This window comes from Nerophis lumbriciformis, linkage group LG06 (assembly GCF_033978685.3).
Source record: "Nerophis lumbriciformis linkage group LG06, RoL_Nlum_v2.1, whole genome shotgun sequence".
NCBI classification, from domain to species: Eukaryota; Metazoa; Chordata; class Actinopteri; order Syngnathiformes; family Syngnathidae; genus Nerophis; species Nerophis lumbriciformis.
The window spans coordinates 15,408,451-15,427,891 of record NC_084553.2 but is presented as its reverse complement, the minus strand read 5'-3'; the positions used below and the strand labels follow the sequence as shown (position 1 = coordinate 15,427,891).

At 37.5% G+C, this 19,441-nt stretch overlaps 1 protein-coding gene across 1 annotated transcript in view; it reads right to left on the bottom strand.

The window, feature by feature from the left end:
- Nucleotides 1-486: 486 nt before the first annotated feature.
- LOC133608524 (AT-rich interactive domain-containing protein 3B-like) overlaps nucleotides 487-19,441 on the bottom strand; it is a 221,882-nt gene continuing 202,927 nt past the window's right edge. The window contains exons 5-9 of the mRNA XM_061963808.2: nucleotides 18,878-19,061; nucleotides 15,419-15,678; nucleotides 11,865-12,149; nucleotides 11,699-11,791; nucleotides 487-9,013 (exon numbers count right to left, since the gene is read on the bottom strand). Of these exons, the coding sequence (XP_061819792.1) occupies nucleotides 8,820-9,013; nucleotides 11,699-11,791; nucleotides 11,865-12,149; nucleotides 15,419-15,678; nucleotides 18,878-19,061 (1,016 nt within the window). The 3' untranslated portion in view covers nucleotides 487-8,819. The remainder of the gene's footprint in view (nucleotides 9,014-11,698; nucleotides 11,792-11,864; nucleotides 12,150-15,418; nucleotides 15,679-18,877; nucleotides 19,062-19,441) is intronic.

Here is a 19,441-nt window from a genome sequence, read left to right as displayed (position 1 = left end):
ATCAGTATCATATTTGAAAAAGAACAGGGTTCTTGACTGTTTTTTCCCCCCCAACACAGATAAGGTTCTTGTTTGTGTCGCGTTCAAAATCAATCATGTTCTTATGTAGGATGTTCAAAACCAATTGGGTTCTTGATTGATACATATTTTCAAAATCAATAGGGTTTGAGAAGGTCATTGCTTGCAGGGGTTAAAAAAATAGACTTGGTTCTTTTTTTCATTAAAAAAAAAAAAGTTTTAAGGACGGCGACCTAGTGGGCCAAAAATCAATAGCAGTCTTGTGCTGCAAAAAACAAAACAAAAAAACTACGATGGCAACATTCCAGAAGCACGTGTGAGCGTCATGTGTTGTCGTCACAGCAAAGCCACGTGGCCAACGTCATGACCGCCAAGTCGCGTGACCACCGAGTCACGTGCGGCTTTGCTGACTCATCAAAAAAAAGGGAAGTCGCATCTAAACTGGGAGCGAAAAAAAGAAGTGAGACGAGAGTTAAGATATAAAGTAAAACTTTATCATGACATACAAGTTTAAAGCCCTGAGAACCATCTTTTATATTACTAATATGAACAAAAGTGAATGTGTGGGGACAAAACACTTGGAAAGTGCTCCTCTTAAATACAATCAGCACAAACCACTTCTGCCTTGTTGACGAGCACTCACCACTTGTTGTCCTACTTCCGCCTCTCGTCCTCCTTCCGTCAAAAGGGGGCGGGGTCAAACTAATATGGAAGAAGTGGCGTCATAATTCTGCGCATGTCCGTCATAATAAGAACAGTACAAAAATATGCACAGCTGAAAGAATATACGGAGCATTGTACACGTAAAAGAAAATGCATAAATGAGGTATCTGATAACCATTTGCATAATTTGCATAATGCGCCTGCTTCTTGTTTTTTTTTTTTTTTACCTTTTTTTTTTTTTTTTTTTTTTTACAAAGATCAGGTTAGTTCTTAAACAATCTTAAAGCTGAAATAACTCAAAAAACAATAAATCATCCGAGCCAAAAAAAAAAAAAAAATTCACAGCTTCTCGGCTGCAGTTACTGGTGACAAGAAAGAGAAAGAAGAAAAAAAAAAAAGAGGAATCCCAAAACAGCAAAAGTCAGTCTTAAGTAGCATTCAGCCCGGCGGCCTTGTTTTGATGCTAACTAGCTTTAGCATCCGCGCAAGCCGCACTTTTGAGGTATTGTGGCGTAAAGACAAGGGGGAGGGGCTTAAGCCAGCGGACCCTTTTCACCAGGACGTCGCAGCACTTCGAGGGGGAGGAGGACGCTAGCACGCTCGTTAACTTTGACGTCGGCTAATTAACCAAGAGCACTAACTGACACCTGGGTGGTTTTCACACAGCATTTCAAATCCGGCATTTTCCCCGCTACCTTCCTGACTAAAGTTGAATGGCAGTTGACAAAAAAAACCTAAACTTTTCACACAGAGATTTCACAAAATTGTCGCATGTAGCCGGAAAACAAGACAGACATTTTATCTGCTTGTGCCTTTCACAAAGCACTCAGGGAAAAATTTAGTTTTTCTTTCAAATGTCCCACAAATTGGCAGTTGATAAAAACAAAACCTTTCTTGCAGAGATTCGACAAAATTGCCACATTGTAGCCGGAACAGTAGACAAAAGCATTTTATCGGCTTGTGCCTTTCACACAGCACTCAGGAAAATTGTTGTTTAGCTTACATCTGTCCCATGAATTTGTCATCACTAGCTAATATTTATTTTAGCTAATTAGCAACGATGGCTAGCAAAGCAACCAAAAGAAGTGCCAGGGATGTTTTCACACAGCATTTCAATCCGGCATTTTCCCCGCTACCTTCCTGACTGAAGTTGAATGGCAGTTGACAAAGAAAACCTAAACTTTTCACACAGAGATTTCACAAAATTGTCGCATGTGGCCGGGAAAACAAGACAGACATTTTATCTGCTTGTGCCTTTCACACAGCACTCAGGGAAAAATTTAGTTTTTCTTTCAAATGTCCCACAAATTGGCAATTGATAAAAACAAAAGCTTTCACGCAGAGATTCGACAAAATTGCCGCATTGTAGCTGGAACAGTAGACAAAAGCATTTTATCGGCTTGTGCCTTTCACACAGCACTCAGGAAAATTGTTGTTTAGCTTACATCTGTCCCACAAATTTGTCATCACTAGCTAATATTTATTTTAGTTAATTAGCAACGATGGCTAGCATAGCAAACAAAAGAAGTGCCAGGGATGTTTTCACACAGCATTTCAATCCGGCATTTTCCCCGCTACCTTCCTGACTGAAGTTGAATGGCAGTTGACAAAAAACCCCTAAACTTTTCACACAGAGATTTCACAAAATTGTCGCATGTTGCCGGAAAACAAAACAGACATTTTATCTGCTTGTGCTTTTCACACAACACTCAGGGAAACATTTAGTTTTTCTTTCAAATGTCCCACAAATTGGCAGTTGATAAAAACAAAAGCTTTCACGCAGAGATTCGACAAAATTGCCGCATTGTAGCCGGAACAGTAGACAAAAGCATTTTATCTGCTTGTGCCTTTCACACAGCACTCAGGAAAATTGTTGTTTAGCTTACATCTGTCCCACAAATTTGTCATCACTAGCTAATATTTATTTTAGCTAATTAGCAACGATGGCTAGCAAAGCAACCAAAAGAAGTGCCAGGGATGTTTTCATACAGCATTTAAATCCGGCATTTTCCCCGCTACCTTCCTGACTGAAGTTGAATGGCAGTTGACAAAAAAAACCTAAACCTTTCACACAGAGATTTCACAAAGTTGTCGCATGTAGCCGGAAAACAAGACAGACATGTTATCTGCTTGTGCCTTTCACACAGCACTCAGGGAAAAATTTAGTTTTTCTTTCAAATGTCGCACAAATTGGCAGTTGATAAAAACAAAAGCTTTCACGCAGAGATTCGACAAAATTGCCGCATTGTAGCCGGAACAGTAGACAAAAGCATTTTATCGGCTTGTGCCTTTCACACAGCACTCAGGAAAATTGTTGTTTAGCTTACAACTGTCTCACAAATTTGTCGTCACTAGCTAATATTTACTTTAGTTAATTAGCAATGATGGCTAGCATAGCAAACAAAAGAAGCGTCAGGGATGTTTTCACACAGCATTTAAATCCAGCATTTTCCCCGCTACTTTCCTGTTTGTGTTAACGGACGACTAAAGTTGAACGGCAGTTGACAAAAAACTAAACTTTTCGAACAGAGATTTCACAAAATTGTAGACTCATTTCATCTGCTTGTGCCTTTCACACAGCACTCAGGCAAAACATTTGTTTTTCTTTCAGATGTCCCACAAATTTGTCGTCACAAGCTCACGTTTATCTTAGTTCATTAGCAACGATGGTTAGCATACCAAACAAAAGAAGCGCCAGGGATGTTTTCACGCAGCATTTAAATCCGGCATTTTTCCCGCTACTTTGCTGTTTCTGTGTTAACAGATGACAAAAGTTATATGGCAGTTGATAAAAACAAAACTTTTCACAAAACTGCTGCATGTAGCCGGAAAAAAAAACAGACACATTTTATCTGCTTGTGCCTTTCACACAGCACTCAGGGGAAAATTGTGTTTTTCTTTCAAATGTCCCACAAATTTGTCGTCATGTTTATCTTAGTTAATTAGCAACGATGGCTAGCATAGCAAACAAAAGAAGCACCAGGGATGTTTTCACACAGCATTTATATCCGGCATTTTTCCCGCTACTTTCCTGTTTGTCTTAACAAAGAAAAAAAATGTTGTTTAAAAAATTGGCTGCCAATGCTACCAAACAAAGAAGCGCCTGGGAGGTTTTCACACAGGATTTAAAACCAGCGTTTTCCCACCATGTTGTTCTGTGGAAACAGACATGTAAAGTTGACCTGGCTATTTTCCAGCGTGTGAGAAATGACCTGTCGCGGAAATTGCCACGCATCTAACCCATTGATTGCCAGGTAACGCGCTGCTGTGTGAAAGCGCACACCGTTGTGTCAATTAACAAAAAAAAGACTCAACAATCCTACTTCAGATCCCGCAAAAAATGGCGCATTTTAGCCGTGATTTTACCGGCTTGTGCCTTTTACACAGAACCAAGTGAAGTGGAATATGACGGTTTGTATTTACACCCAGAACAATCCACTTGACCGGCAGCAACAATTGATTAGCGCCCCTGCTTATGTCGCAGTTCCGATAAAACCTCAGATGGTGGAAAATTGCCGGGTTTTCGAGTAAGTGTTAAAAAAAAGCTAACTCCCGGAAGTGTTCCGACATCATGTGACAAGGGTCTAATGGCCACACACACACACACACACACACACACACACACACACACACACACACACACACACACACACACACACACACACACACCATGTATACTTTTATGCAGCAGGTCAGCAAAATGGTAAAAATGTCACGCTAACAAAGTAGCTCGCTAAGATTGTTTTTCTTCTTTTGCAAAGATTGTCACCAAACTGGGCGCTTGATTGATTGGTTCCTAGTCGCCAAACTGGACGTGCACCAGCGCTTTAGTAACGATCCACCTTGTTACTGTATGAAAGCATAATAAAAATGTCCGCCGCTAAAGAAGAGGAATTAAATCAAGACAAAAAAAATAAATACCAAAAAAAAAAAAAAAAAAAATGTATGAAAGGCGCCCCCTTGCTGCCTTTAAAAATAAAGTAAAGAGTGAGAGGTCTCTCCAAAGGATTAATCTTGGAGAGAGAAGAGATTTGAAGGCGGCTTCTCGCCTCTTAATTAAATTGCCTGTGTGACAACGCTGCCCTCTGCTGGACACCAGCGTCGGTGCCATTCACACACCAAGAAGTAACTGCGGTCGCGTGACTTCCTAAAAGGAAAGAAGGATCGTCCTCGATTCCTTGGACCGCGTAGTGACCCCAGGTCGAATCGGGAAGAAAGTCCATTGCTCCTTTCACACAGAAGACCATAAAAGGTAGAAGCCGTAACAGAGCCGGGACAACACCTGACACACCAAATTGTTTACCCCCACCTATTTGATGCGTGGCGTCACAATCATGTGATGACGGCATGCCGTGTCGCTGTGTGAAAGGCACATGTCCTGGGTCCACCGTCTCTGATGTGTCATCTCTGTGTGAAAGAGACTACTGCCAAACCGGGTCGACGGTGACAACTTCCCGCCTTCAGAGCTGTAGCGAGGCCCTTTTCACACAAAGACTGTTAACAGGGGAAGAAAACGCCGGAATTCTGTGTAAAAAGCTACGGGCGGACACATGCCGAATCTTCTGTGTGGATCTCTGCGTGAAAAGAGCCACAGGTTACCTCAGAAGGCGGGAAACTGTCAAGACCAATTTGTCCTCCATGAATCGGTGCTGTTCATACAGGAAAAACAGACGTCACAGTAAACTGGAACGGACAGATTTTTTCAGTGCGCTTTCACACAGCGATGCAACATAACGTGGGCCACACAACAGGGCTGAAAGAAAGAAAAAAAGTGTTTAAACTTAAATTCCTAATCCTTTCACACAACTCTGATGCTACCTAGTCTTAAGGCAGAATATTGCCGGGTCGCCTTCATCGCCTACACAGAACAGTCATACATGGGGGGAAAAGGCAGGGCTTTTCTGTGTGAAAGGGGCATTCAAAACGTACATTAAACTGGTCAAGTCACATCGTCCTGGCGTTCGAAAGCAGCGGCGGCCATTTTCTGCACATTGTAAAAATAAATGCCTTGTTAATTGGTGAATTCCCGCAAAATAGGAATTATAAAAGGAATATTTTCAAAATAAAGCATTAAAACGTTTTTTTTTTTTTTTTTTTTTACTTTTTAAATTGTTTAACATAATGAGAGCCTTACAGACATAAAATAGTAACAAAAGTCACCTTTACACTCGTTTAATGGAACATAGCAGTGATGCTCAAACTGTGGTATGCGTGCTCAATCTGCGAATTAAATATTGAAACACAGTGTTACTGTTCAAACTGTGTGTGATATTACTACGGCTAAAAATATGAAATATACTTGCTAAATAAAACCTCTGCCTTGTTTTTAATGAATAGTTAAAACTACTTTTCTGAGGTAGAGTAATGCTGGCTAAGGCTGAGCCAATCAGTGACCACGATACTAAACAGCATGCTCTGATTGGTAGTATAGATATTTTCAGTTCATTTAGACATGTTTATGATTAAAAATGATTAATTTAGGCCAAAATGAGGTCAAATATCATGGAGGTCAAATTGTGTCTTTATTATGAAAGCTTTGGTTCTGACAGAATTTATAGAACTGAATTTTTGGAGTTTAAATTTTGTGAACTGAATCAAAACTTGCTGACAATTTCATTGCATAAAAAAGTGTGAGCAAAATGTGTGTTTAAACATTCAGTTTGTCAAACAGTGTTTTAAAAATTGTGTAAAATAAAAAAAATAGTAAAAAAAAATATCACTGTATAAAAATTCAGTGCAGAAATATAATACAATTGGAACTGTATTAGTATTGTGCATTATTTTGTTGGACTGATTAATAAAAAAATAAAACATTAAAAAAAAGACCCACTTCTGATAAATTAAGACTCAAGCAATCAATCCTCTCTCAGACGCAGCCAATGAGGTGCTTCTGTCTTCATTTACCGGAAGTGGGTCTTAAGTTTTGAAGCAACAAATTCTTTTGCAGTGATTTTTTTTTCCCCCACTGAATTTTTATTACACAGAATTTTTTTGCACTTACCGGTAATTGTTTTACACTGAATATTTCTACACTGATTTTTTTCTTACACTGATTAATTTTTGTACACTATTTTTTTTACACTGATTTTTTCTGCACCGAATTTTTATTTGCAATGAATTTTTCTGCACTGATTTTTTATTACACTAAATATTTCTGCACTGATTTTTTTACACGGAATATTTATGCACTGAATTTGAATTACACAAAATGTTTCTGCACTATTTTTTTTTTTTTTACACTGAATTTTTCTGCACTGAATATTTTTGCAATAATTTGTTTCTGCATTGAAATTTTATTACACTGATTTTTTTCTGCACTGAATTTTTTATTACACTGAATATTTCGGCACTGATTTTTGTTTGCACTGAATATTTCTGCAATGATTTTTTTTTTACACTGAATAGTTACGCACTGAATTTGAATTACACAAACATTTTCTGCACTGATTTTTTTTTTTAATTGCAGTTTTTATTACACTGATTTTTTCTGCACTGAATTTTTTTTATACTGAATATTTCTGCACTTAATTTTTTCATTACTCCGAATATTTCTGCACTGAATTAGACATTTTTTCTGCACTGATTTTCTTTTTACACAGAATTTTTATTACACAGATTTTTTCTGCACTGAATTTTTTATTACACTGAATATTTCTGCACTGAATTTTTCACACAGAATTTTACCTACACTATATTTTTATGCACTGATTTTTTTTTTACACTGAATTTTTATTACACTCAATTTTTTACGCAAAATTTTTATTACCCTGAATTTTTATGCACTGTTTTTTTTACACTGAATTTCTCTGACCTTTTTTTACACAGTGAATTTCAAAACACTGTATTTTACCAAAGTGCATCTTTAAACACGCTGTTTGCTCACAAATTTGTATTCAATGGAATTGTCAGCATAATTTGAAGTAAAAAAATAAATAAAATTCAGTTACATAAATTCAGTGTCCACAAAAAGCTTTTGCAAAAAAACACAAATTAACCTCCATAGAATATGCTTTAAAAAACAACAACAAAAAAATATATATTCGACTGTCCAAGTAAGACACATTATTAAATATTAAACTCCTTTTTCTTTGTCACCTAAGCCGCTTTGTGGCGCTCAATTAGCATATTTTGCATATTTTTGTGCTAAATGTACCGCCCACTGCTTTCCACGCGTTTGTTTACTTTTTGGTATCTAGCTGTGCAACATTGCGGGTGAAGTCAGGTGATTGTACGCGCGCGTCGGAGGTCTTAACGAGGCAACGCAAAGGGTTAAAAAAGTGTTTTTGTACAACAGAGAGACAAGCGTGCGTTTTGTTGTCAGTTGACGAGAGGGGGGCAAAGGGGGGCGGGGCTTCCATCCTGCCCGCCCTGTGAGGTATATGTAGTGTTTCGCACATGAGGTATTCTTTTAAGTTCATTCTTCCACGGGGGGCGGGGCTAAAGCTTCCTGAGAGGGACGCCCGCACATCCCCGAACGCTTTAAAAGTTTGGAAGGAGCACTCGTGCAGAGAGGTGCTGTGGTTCAGTCGGGGACCAGGCTGGTCCGCGTGGAGGGGTGGCAGCAAGAACCGTGAGGTTTTTTTTGTTTTTTTCCTATTTCACCTTGTGCCCACACCTGACTCTGATTGCAGCGAGAAACTTCTCCAGACGAGGGAAGAAGAAAGAAGCTGTAGGATCGAGGTTAAATATTTTGTAGTCCTGAGGTAAAAACGACGCCACTGCAGGTTTCTTGATTTGAGGTATGTCGAGAGAACATTCTAGAAACACAAAATCAAAGACAACAAAATGGCAACAAACGAAAGAAAATATGCTAAAAAGATTTTCAAGTTCAGTTGTGACGACGCCTGTCAGTGGGTTTTGGCTGCGCTGATTGTGTTTAGCGTGTGTGTGTGTGTGTGTGTGTGTGTGTGTGTGTGTGTAATGCATAGTCGTGCGTTCCCAGCACGTGTGTGTGAGTGAACTTGTCTCCTCACCGTTGGACAGCCAAGAAGTCGACAGGGTTGATGAGGTAATTGTTGTGCAACAGTTTGAAATCTTTCTCACTGTACTGAATATTCATGCGCCCGCTGGAGGAGGGAGGGTGTGTGGGTGGGGGTGGGGATGTGGGGGAGGGGCACAGAGGGAGCAGGCCCTCGCGATTAGGGCGACCCGTTGGGGGCCAGCTCTGCCAGACCGGGGCCCTTGGAGCAGGAGGAGGAGGAGGAGGTGGACGCCGGGCTGAGGGTCTGAGTCGGGGGCGCCGAGAAGGCAAAGCCGGATCCGGCGGCGGGGGCCGAAGCGGCGGCGGCGGCGGCCCCCAGGACCCCTCCGGCCTTCTGGGCGAAGAGTGTTCCTGTAACATCAACAAAATGGCGTCTCTGTCGGGACATGCTTGAAAACGGCACATTGAAAAGGGTCTTGAGTCAGATCCGGGAGGAGACTGAGGGCAGCCTGGGTGGAGACTGTGGAGTCTCATTGAAATCTGCAGGACCAATACGGCTTGGTTCCAAAATGGAAATGTGATATAAAAAGTTTGGGAAGTATCAGTCCAAAATATTGATGACTCAGGTATTGATCATATACTGATACTACTCCCCTTGGTATAGACATCAACAATCTTAGTACTTACCCACATACATACTGTAAGTACATACACTCCCACATACAGTACATACACACATACATACATACACACACAAATACAGTATATGCATACACAAATACATACATACACAAATATAGTACATACATACACAAACACACACACATTCTCACACACACACACAAATACATGCATACATAAATACTGTACATACATACAAAAATACATAAATGCACAAATACAGTACCTGCATACACAAATACAGTACATGCATACACAAATACAGTACCTACATACACAAATACAGTACATGCATACACAAATACACAAATATAGTACACACACACACACACACACACACACAAATACATGCATACACAAATACAGTACATACATACAAAAATACATACATACACAAATAAAGTACATACATACACAAATACAGTACATACATACATACACAAATACAGTACATGCATACACAAATACATACACACGTACACAAATATAGTACATACACACACACACACACAAATACATGCATACACAAATACAGTACATACATATAAAAATACATACATACACAAATACAGTACATACACAAATAAAGTACCTACATACACAAATACAGTACATACATACACAAATACAGTACATGCATACACAAATACATACACATGTACACAAATATAGTACACACACACACACACACACACACACACACAAATACATGCATACACAAATACAGTACATACATACAAAAATACATACATACACAAATAAAGTACATACATACATAAATACAGTACATGCATACACAAATACATACACATGTACGCAAATATAATACACACACACACACACAAATACATGCATACACAAATACAGTACATACATACAAAAATACATACATACACAAATAAAGTACATACATGCACAAATACAGTACATGCATACACAAATACATGCACACGTACACAAATATAGTACGTACATACATACACACACACACACACACACACACACACACACACACACACACACACACACAAATACATGCATACACAAATACAGTACATACATACAAAAATACATACATACACAAATACAGTACATACATACACAAATACAGTACATGCATAAAGAAATACAGTACATACACAAATACAGTACATGCATACACAAATACAGTACATACATACACAAATACAGTACATGCATAAAGAAATACAGTACATACACAAATACAGTACATGCATACACAAATACAGTACATACATACAAAAATAAAGTACATACATACACAAATACAGTACATATACAAATACAGTACATGCATACACAAATACATGCATACACAAATACAGTACATATGTACACAAATATAGTACATACATACACACAAATACATGCATTCACAAATACAGTACATGCGTACACAAATACAGTACATGCATACACACACAAAGTACATACATACACAAAGTACATACATACACGAATACAGTACATACACAAAAACAGTGCATACAGTACATACACAAATACAATACAAACATACACACACCCGGTACACACATACACAAATACAGTACATACACAAAAACAGTACATACACAAATACAGTACATACATACACAAATACAGCACATACCTACACACACCCGGTACACACAAACACAAATACAGTATATACACACACAAATACAGTATATATGTACACACACAGTACATACATACACAAATACAGTACATACACACACATGGTACATACATACACGAATACAGTACACACACACACACACACACACACACACACAGTACATACATACACACACAAATACAGTACATACATACACAAATACAGTACATACATAAACACACATTCACTATACAAACAAATACACAAACATAATGTACATATACAAGTACATATACACATACACTCATGCATATAATCACGTTTCATCAAACATATAATAATGTTGCTACCCTAGGGGAAACTGGGTAAAACACGGCACACTGACAAAGCTTAAACCTATTCTTACTATAACAATCTACAAGGTTAATACAGTTCACTTCTCTTTCTTTCCCTCAATTAATCTGCTTTTTTTGTATCTCAAGTTATCATTACGTATATGCATTGTTGCATTTGATACAATTGTATTGTTGATAATAGAAGTAATTATTATTATTCATCATCAATAGCTCTATTTCTATTGGTATTTGTATTGCTCCATTTGTAGTGTAATAATATTCATTGTCATTTCTGTATTATTATTATTATTTCAATCATTAACTGCTTCTTTGCTATCACTTTTACCATCATATTTGTACATATCCTATTTGCTGATGCTGGGTGGTGGCTACTGCTGAATGTTGGCAGGTGTGCACAGCTCCCCCTAGTGGTGAGAGGGGTAAGTGCGGCAGACCTACCTGAGTACATGGTGCCGTTGACCTCCACTGAGACGGTGATGCTGGCGTTGCCGTTGGTGGAGATGCTCAGAGACATGTCCTGCTGCTTCTCATCTGCAGACAGGAAGAAGGGGGGAAAAAAAAAGTTGACTCGGTCGGGACTTTGGACCTGGGAAAGCGTACGGACCTCTGTGTGCCACGGCGGGGGCCCCCAGGCGCAGGTTCATGGGCATTTGCGAGGCCATGGCCAGCAGGTTGTGCTGGAAGGCCTGCTGCATGAGGCGCTGCTGCTCCTCGGCCAGGCGCGCCATCTTCCTCTCCGGCCCCTCCCCCGCCATGACGCCCACGCCGGTCTCCAGCTTCTCCCGCAGCTGCTCCAGCGTGGCGGCGCGCGCCAGGCCCGCCACCTGATGCTGGCCCAAAGTCAATGCCATGGAGGGCCGGCCCGCCATGATGGAGGAGGTCAGGTCGTCTGCGAGCGGAGGGAGGAGAGAATTGAAAGATTTTGCGAGGGAAAGACAATCTTCATCCATTTCAGCAGATGTTGGTCTCAACTTTGGTGGGGGTTGCTGTCTAATTTGGACATTCCTGCCGAGTCAGCGGCCAGGTAATGACAGTTATCACGGGGGTCAGCAGGGTTGATGCAGCGTGGGAACAGTGTTATTAATTAGCCTTCTCTACAGCCCCCAGGCCCACACCTGGACCCGGCACTAAAACACCTTCTGCTAAAATTGGACCCGAAACAAGAACGCTCAATAATCACCATCATGATGACACAAATACCTCAATCTGGTCTTTTAAATTCTGGAAAAAAAAGGAGCACATTTCTGACCATTGAAAACTAATTAAGAAATGTGATCTTCACTGTAAAATTCCATCCCCATCCATTTTCTACCGCTTATTCCCTTTGGGGTCGCGGGGGGCGCTGGAGCCTATCTCAGCTACAATCGGGCGGAAGGCGGGGTACACCCTGGACAAGTCGCCACCTCATCGCAGGGCCAACACAGATAGACAGACAACATTCACACTCACATCCACACACTAGGGCCAATTTAGTGTTGCCAATCAACTTATCCCCAGGTGCATGTCTTTGAAGGTGGGAGGAAGCCGGAGTACCCGGAGGGAACCCACGCAGTCACGGGGAGAACATGCAAACTCCACACAGAAAGATCCTGAGCCCGGGATTGAACCCAAGACTACTCAGGACCTTCGTATTGTGAGGCAGATGCACTAACCCCTCTGCCACCGTGAAGCCCCACTGTAAAATTGTTTAATAAAAATAAAAGTACCTGCATTTATTTATTGGTCAAATAAATCATTGCTATCTACTCAATAATACACAGCAGGGGGTCTTAACCTTTTTGACCCCGTGGCCCAACTTTTCCAATAAAGAGACCCCGGGGCCCACTCAAGTATTAACACTGGCTTACTCTTGTTTTTTTAATCATATTGAATAATTGTATCCAACCTACTTACAGTTTGCAACCTGGTCAAATGACACGAAAGTACATTTCAATCGACAATATCATTGTCAAGGCTTAAGTCAGGCTGATTACAAAAATAAACACTAATCAAAAGGGACTCATAGAAAATTAAAGCTGCAAGCAGCGATGGACAGGACCGACTTTGACGGCACATAAAATGCAAACCGGAGCAGTAATTAAAACTCTTTGGTCAACTTTTAATCAGAAGGGTTCAATCTCTCTCCTGTGCTAGTTTGAAGCCGACACGACAAACGCGCTCAGAGGAGATAATGTTTGAAAAAAGGTGACCGGTTTTTACAAAATTTTTGTTTTGAAGGGGGAATTGCAAACTTCCTGTTGATTTTTACTGGGGGTTGTCAATATATGAAATGCAGGTCTAAGTGAGACCTACATAGAGGTTTTTGTTTAATGTCTCTAAGACATTCCTACTGGAAGTTACAGGCAGTTGTGTCTGAGTTCTCCTCCTAGGAGCAGTTGTGTCTGTGTTTTCTTCCTAGGGGGCGCTAGAGCGCAATTTTGAGTTTTGGGGTTGTTTTTTTTTTTTATTAGATCGCAATTTTTGCCAGTCCTGATGTGTGTGTCCAGTTTGGTGAGTTTTGAAGCATGTTAAGGGGGTCAAATTACAGCTCAAAGAGGCAAAAGTGACTGTTTTTACAAAACTTTTGTTTTGAAGGGGGAATTGCCAACTTCCTGTGGATTTTTGCTGAAGGATGTCAATGTATGAAATCTAGGTCTACGTCAGACCTACATAGAGGTTTCATGTCTCTACGACATTCCTACTGGAAGTTACAAGCAGTTTTGTCTGTGTTTTTTCCTAGGGGGCGCTAGAGCGCAATTTTGAGTTTTGGGTTGTTGTTTTTTTATTAGATGGCAATTTTCGCCAGTCCTGTTGTGTGTGTCAAATATGGTGAGTTTTGAAGCACGTTAAGGGGGTCAAATTACAGCTAAATAAATACAAAAGTAATTAAATACATTTAAGTGCAAACGAAAATACAGCTTCACCACCTTAGTCGTAATTTTTGCGCTTAACTTTAGCTCCATACTTTATATTTTTCTTTTCCTGAGGGAACTCTCTTGAAGGAATCAATAAAGTACTATCTATCTCTCTACTTCTACGGTTTGTTTGAGATTGCCAATACTGCCACAAGTGGTGGAAAAGTGTATTGCAACCAAGTACCGCTCAGGCCCCAACAATGGGCCCTGTCATTATGGGTAAAAAACACTGATATACAACACATCTATATATAATACATGATGCAAATCATTTTGCAATGACATAATATTTGTATATTATACATACAATCATCCATCCATTTTCTACCGCTTGTCCCTTTCAGGGTCGCTGGAGCCTACCTCAGCTGCATTCGGGCGGTAGGCGGGGTACACCCTGGACACCTCATAATATTTATAATTATGTCAATAATTTATTATAATAGACACAAATAATGACATATTTGGTATTATAAAATAAATTACATTCATATATAATATATATATATATATATATATAAATGCCAATAATACTTTAGCAATTACATTATATTCATTAATTATACATACATGTATAATATTTAGAATTATGGCAATCATTTATTATAATACACATTTGATATAATAAAAAACTACATTAATATACAAACAAATATAATGTATATAATAATGTCAATTATTTATTATTACATACAGAAAGAAATGGCATATATGGTATTATAATATACATTAAAAGACTATAATATTTATTATATAAATAATAGGAAATAGTGTATTCAAGTAATTGTTATTTCTCTATTATAATAAAAATAAAAATTAATAACACACTATTAACAACATTTAAATATAAAATTCATAGAAAAATAAATGCAGCTATTATCAAAACACTTATTAGTAATGATCATAACAATAATATGATAATACCTATAAAAAATAATTGTAATTTAATAGCAGCATCTTACATCATACACAAATGACTATAAAAAAGTAAAAATATATTGTTTTAGAATATATTATCATTATTATTTATGCATGTATTAACATGCAGTTCTTGCAGTGGGCAGCAGAGGGAACCATTGCTCCATAAATATACTGAATGGAACAGGAACGCTCAATCTTTGAGACCCTGGTTTGGGTGGACATGGGCCCTCTTTTCACATCATATTTATCATAAGACAAGATATTACAACTACAAACACAAGAAAAAAACCCATTGTTCAATAAATCACGTTCACTCAAGCAAGTGAGACGGATGTTATATAGCTACCTTTCTTCATGGAGGATCCCGGCGAGGCGTGCAGGCCATTGAGGACCCCCGAGGTCCCGGCGGCCAGGGCGGAGAGGTGCATCTTGGGAGGCGAGAGGATGTGCGGCGCCGTACTGGGCGAGGGCGAGAAGCGGAAGAGGCTGCTGCTGTAGCTGGGGCGCCGGCCCTCGCGCCGGTTGCTGTCAATGGCCGCCTGGAGCTCGCCCGGGGAGCTGAGGCCCTTCCTCTCGCACTCGTAGGGGTACAGATACTTCATATACCTGCAGGAGCACAACATGCCGTCAGAGTGGGGCAATATGCATCGTCACGGCTGCAGATTTTTTCCGTGCCATTACAGCAAAATCAACACGCAGTGTTATCTATGCTGACGGCATAATGGCGGCGGCGGCGCTTGAGGATCGATAAGACGCAAAGAGCCGGCGTCCATTAGATGGAGCACGGCCACGCGCCATTAAAAATACATGAGGCTTCATTAAGGCGTCCTCGCTGTAGTGGACGCCGACCAAGAAGGTGCGACAATACACTCAAGGTTTGTTTCCTCTCCAGCTGTCAATCAAACAACCCACCTTAGTCATGGTGAACTCTGACCCAGAGCATGTCAATAAATCAATAACGATCAATGGGACTTATGTGTGATGTAATGGACGCACGGATTGGTTGGGGAAAGCAGTGGGAGAAACAAATAGTCTTGTGGATAAACACGGAGCCTCAAATGCTCCAAGATGTCATCAATCAATCAATCTCCTCATTTTGGAACCCATCCATTATTATTATTATTATCATTAATGTTATTATTATAATCATTTGACAATGTATTTAGCTCCAAAATAATACTGAATTTATATGCTGTGCTATTCTATTATTATAGTTTCTTATAACTGGATATATAAAATAAATAATACACAAATGTTTAATGAATAACAACACAAAATAAATACAACACAACCGTAATAATAATAATTAAAATACAAAAGTAAAAAAAAAAAAAAAAGCAAATATGTAATTGGAGAAAAAAAACCTCATGAAACATAGCTGAATTCAAAATATTTTGATATTTTAAGTGTATATATTAAATATAATACATTTTATTGTTGTACCATTTATATATCACTATACAATAATCAACATGTATGTTATACATAAAAAAATGACAATGACGCACAAATAACAAAAATATACAGTTATTGATAATATATTTATTATATTTGTATTGACATTTTATTATTATATTATTTATTATCCATATATACATATATACATATATATATATAAATGATCATTCATAAAAAATAAAATAAATATGAATAATGTAATTAAATATACTATTAAATCTGCTTAAAAACATATTTTATACTGATCATTTATTTATAAAATAACAGTTAACATACAAAAGTAAACAAAATATAGCAAATATTACATCATTGGAGAGAAAACCCTCATAACTGACTGAACTCACAAAAATAATTAAATATTTTAAGTGTATAGACTAAACATATTTTATTTTTCCAACATTCATACATAACTACTGTATATAATAGTCAATATATAAATTAAACAAATACATAAATAAACATTTAAATTTAAAAATATATATAGTTAATCTATTAGTAGATTTGTATAGATTTTATATTACTACATTACCTTTTTGTATAATAACTGTATAAAATAATTATATAACACATAATTACATAAATGATCATTCATTTAAAAAAAATATTATATATAATGTAAATTAATGTATTGTTAAATACGCCTAACATCATATTTTTATTTCCTCATTTATTTACAATAAAGTAAACAAAACATACTACGTAAAAAAGAATCCTCAAAAAACATAACTGAACTCACAAAATAATTACATATTTTAAGTGTATATGTTAAATATAATACTTTTTATTGTTGTAGCATTCACATATCACTATATAATAGTCAATATATAAAGTAAATATAAATAATATGACATTAAATATAAAAATATATATAATATATTTATTATATTTGTATTGATGTTTTTAGTCAATATATAAATTAAACATTAATAATACATAAACAAAAAATTAAATGAGCTAAAAAAAACTAGGAAAATATAAAGTTAACAATATTATATAAATAAAAAATACAATGTTTTAAAAAATAAATAGTTAATATATTAGATTTGTATATCCATCCATCCATTTTCTACCGCTTATCCCTTTCGGGGTTGCTAGAGCCTATCTTGGCTGCATTCGGGCGGTTACATTACTTATTTGTATAATAACTATATCAAATAATAGTCAATATATAAATTAAATATAAATAATATGACATTACATATAAAAAAATATATAATATTTCAATTTATATATTGATGTTTTTAGTCAATATATAAATTAAACATTAATAATACATAAACAAAAAATTAAATGAGCTGAAAAAACTAGGAAAATATAAAGTTAACAATATTATATAAATAAAAAATACAATGTTTTAAAAAATAAATAGTTAATATATTATTAGATTTGTATATCCATCCATCCATTTTCTACCGCTTATACCTTTCAGGGTCGCTGGAGCCTATCTCGGCTGCATTCGGGCGGTTACATTACTTATTTGTATAATAGCTATATAAAATAATTATATAATATATAATTACATAAATGCTCATTCATTTAAAACAAATATTAAATATGAATAATGTAAATGAATGTATTGTTAAATATGCCTAACAGCATATTTTTATTTCATCATTTATTTACAAATTAGTAGTGAACATAAAAAAGTAAACAAAACATATAGCAAATATTACATAATTGGAGGAAAAGAACTCCTAAAACATAACTGAACTCACAAAATATTTACATATTTTAAGTGCATATGTTAAATATAATACTTTTTATTGTTGTAACATTTACATATCACTATATAATAGTCAATATATAAATCAAACATGAATAATTAATACAGAAAAAAATATGACATTACAAATAAAAATATATAATTATGATAACATATTTATTATATCTGTATTTATGTTTTCAGTCAATATAAAAATTAAACATTAATAATAAATAAATAAATAAATAAAATTAGATAAATAGTAGGAAAATATAAAGTTAATGATAATATATTATATTTGTATATATTTTTTATTATTATTATATTATTTATTATCTGTATATAAATGATATGATACTTCCTAAATCAAATCCTTTATAAACAAAGTTTAAATGAAAAATCTATTGTCATCAAATTTGTTGGACTCCGAGAGGAAAAAGACAGGAGTGAGCAAAAAGGGATTGGCGCTGATTGCAGGTATCCATGACGACACACACACACACACACACACACACACACACACACACACACACACACACACACACACACACACACACACACACACACACACACACACACACACACACACACACACACACACACACACACACACACACACACACACACACACACACACACACTCACTGAGTGCGCAGGGTGAAGGCCGCGCTGGTGATGGAGGTCGGCAGGTTGAGTCCCTTTGTGATCTCTCTCCAGATCTTCTTGTTGATCACCTCCACCAGACCGCCCTTCTCCGTCACCAGCTTGTAGAGCATGTACAGGTCCAGCACCTGCTTGGCCATGATGGGGATGCGGTTGACGGGGGTGCCTGAGGACGGAGCGTGAGACCATGAGGACCATTTGCAACATTTTGCGTGGTCAAAGGCACTTGAGTTAAATTTGCCTTGAAACACACATTAAGGCAATCTGGCTTGACCTGGAAAAGGGGATTCGCCAAACAACACAAGAGCAAAGCGGCTCCAGACTTTTGATACAGATGCATTCATCTTGTCAAGGGCTTATCTGCACTGAGGCTTGCAGGGGGGGGGGAATCAAAAAGTGCAACAGTGTACGCCCGGGAGCAGGAGGGGATTGTGGCGACCTGCTAATCCACCGGCAGCAGCGGGGTGAGGGGTTGACGGTGGGTTTTCCCTCCTGGCTAGTCCAGTATAATGAAGCTCATTTAGAGGATTGCACGACTAAATCCAC